A 2,662-nucleotide genomic window follows, 5' to 3' on the forward strand; every position below is an offset into this window, starting at 1 on the left:
TTCCCTGTCGCTCTGGTCAAATTGAAGAATAAAGATAAAAAATATGGGACCAGCAGTTGGTGAAATGGCTAGGTTGCTGGACTCCCATGTAGTAGACCGTGGTTTGAGTCCCAGACCCGGTGGCTTAAACTCACGCCAGGCATGTGTGCGTGCATGCCCAAGACCCCAAGAAGAGAATGGAGGAGAGGGGATTGAGGTGTGGCCATACCCCCTGGAGGGTGATTTCTCACTTTCTGTCTCTCTGGTGAGCGCGCACGCCCTATAGCAAATACAAACAAATGAAAAAAACTTCTCCAAAAAAAAAGGAAAAATGTCCATTTTAGCAAAAACCAGTGACCTCTAAAACTCAGTGTGATTGTGTTGTAACAAAATTTCATTAAAGTATAATAAAAAAAATCAACCTGTGCTGCCCTTTGTTTTAGCTCCCAATTTCTCTCCTTAAGTGACTGATCCATTTCAAGGAGTTCTTGCTTTTTGTCTTCAATTTCCATCTTGCATTCTCTACAAGTTATCAAAGGAAAATGATCAAAGCAGATAGTAGAAATATCATAGTCAAAAAAAATTTGACGGTCAGGTGACACGGAGTAGCTAAGGCATTGGACCCACATGGCTGATTGTAGTTCAAGTTTTGGACCCAGGAGTTTGAAAATCTTGCAAGGCTGTGTGTTCGTGCATGCCCAAAATCCCAAGAGGAGAATGGAGGAGAAAGGAGTATGGTGTGGCCATTCCCCCTAGAGGATGATTTCTTCCTTTCCTTTTCTCCTCCCTGTCTCTCCCTGGCAAGCACATGTACCTTCCAGCAGAAACGAGACAAATCAAATATATAACAAGTAAGTAGCTGGATATTAAATCTGGAGTTTGAGGACAAGATTAATAGCAGAGATATAAGTTTGGAAGTGTCTGACAAACAGCTTTTTAGATACATGAAATTTACTAACAATGAGTCTGTGGAAAAGAAGGGGGTCTACACTAAATTCTGAGATACAATATCGAAGTTTCTGGGTCATCTTGCTACTCTTTACCCTGTTATTTTATTCCACATTTAACATCCTGGTTTGTAATTCTGCTTTTCTTTTCTGGATCTATTTCCCACACTTTGGCTCTCATCTGGCTCTCCATCTCCATGCACTATAGATGTGTGCTAGCATAACATTTTATGCTATCATGGCTAATCTAATAAGCCATGATAGCAGGTGGACAGACTTGTGTTTAACTCTTTTTCTCTGGCCCCCTACTACCTTACTTTAAATATTTTACCTAATTTTCTCAAGCCTCACTTTTCTCAAATATAAATAGATGACATTATATATCTGATGGGTTTATTGTGAGGAAATGAGTGCAATGCTATACGATGCCCCTGGCATAAAATAAGTACTTAATACAAAGAATAAGCCTATGATAATAATATTATGTAGTTATTAGCCACTGCTGTTTGCTTACTCATTCATGTTTTCACCACTAGGGCTAGTGTAAAATGGTTCAATGTCTGAGGATGGAAGTCTTAGCAGCTGATAATAATTGCTGAATCAGTTAGCTGGATCATGGGATAGGCTGCCTTCTCAAAGGCAGTTAAAAAGTCTGGACACCTAAAATTCAACTACAAATTTTAATGTCTGACCCAAGGACTCAAGAGTAATGAAGTGAGGGGATCAGCAGGTGGCATGGTGGTTAAGGTGTTGGGACCTTAACTCCCATATGGTTGACCATGGTTCAAGTTCCAGACCTGGTGGCTTGCTTTCTCACTTACTCTCTCTCTGGTCAAATTAAATTAAATGAATGAATGAATAAAAAAGTTAAATAAATAATTCTAAAAAAAAAAGAGTAATGAAGTGAAATATCTGTAACTATAGCATCACTTTTCATTTAACTCACCTAAGTTCAGCAGTAAGATCCTTTATAGTAGTGTATTTTTCCTCTAATGATAACTGAGCCTTCTGTAGTACATCTCTCAATTCCTGCAGTTGTCTTAAAGTACTTTTTAATTCTCCATGAGCATTTTGTAGTTCAGTCTCTAGTGCTTCCCGTTTCTGCAAGGCTTCTGTTAGCTCAGTTTCAGTGTGGTGTTGTAACTTTTCTAACTCCTTCACTATTAAGAGGAGAGAATCATTTTAGAACTATGTAACCATTTATATTAGAAACTCTATTTTTAAAAAAACCTAATTAAGGGAACCAGCAGTTAGCATAATGGCTATGTCGCTGGACTCCCACGTAGTCAACCGCGGTTCGTGTCCCGGACCCGGTGGCTTAAAAAACTCACGCTGGGCGCGTGTGTGTGCGTGCCCAAGATCCCGAGAGGAGAATGGAGGAGAAGGGATTGCGGCGTGACCATCCCCCCTGGGGGGTGATTTCTCGCTTTCTGTCTCTATGTCTCTGTCTGTCTGGCGAGCGCACGCGCCCTACAGTGAAAATCTCTCAAAAAAAATTAAAAAAAAAACCCTAATTAAGAATATTCAATTTGGGGTCAACAGGTAATGTGGTTAAGGTGGTTAAAATCCAGCAGTTTGAGTCCTAGACCTGGCAGCTTGAAAATTATGCCAAGCATGTGGGTGTGTGTGCCCAAAATCCAAAACGGAGAATGAAGAAGGAATTGTGGCATGGCCATCCTCCCCACAGGGTGATTTCTCACTTTCTTTCTCTCTCTCTCTCTCTTTGGTGAACACAT

General features: G+C 40.4%; 1 protein-coding gene across 4 annotated transcripts in view; it reads right to left on the reverse strand.

Annotated features, from left to right (window-relative positions):
* Window positions 1-2,662, reverse strand: part of CCDC18 (coiled-coil domain containing 18) — a 139,474-nt gene that overhangs the window by 21,315 nt on the left and 115,497 nt on the right. For all 4 annotated transcript variants that reach the window (XM_006140140.2, XM_014586553.2, XM_006140139.2 and 1 more), the window contains 2 exons: window positions 1,873-2,086; window positions 402-501 (listed from right to left, as the gene is read on the reverse strand). In XM_006140140.2, coding sequence (XP_006140202.1) covers window positions 402-501; window positions 1,873-2,086 — 314 coding nt within the window. The remainder of the gene's footprint in view (window positions 1-401; window positions 502-1,872; window positions 2,087-2,662) is intronic.

The sequence above is a fragment of the Tupaia chinensis genome, unplaced genomic scaffold (assembly GCF_000334495.1).
Source record: "Tupaia chinensis unplaced genomic scaffold, TupChi_1.0 Scaffold000023_1, whole genome shotgun sequence".
Lineage (NCBI taxonomy): Eukaryota > Metazoa > Chordata > Mammalia > Scandentia > Tupaiidae > Tupaia > Tupaia belangeri.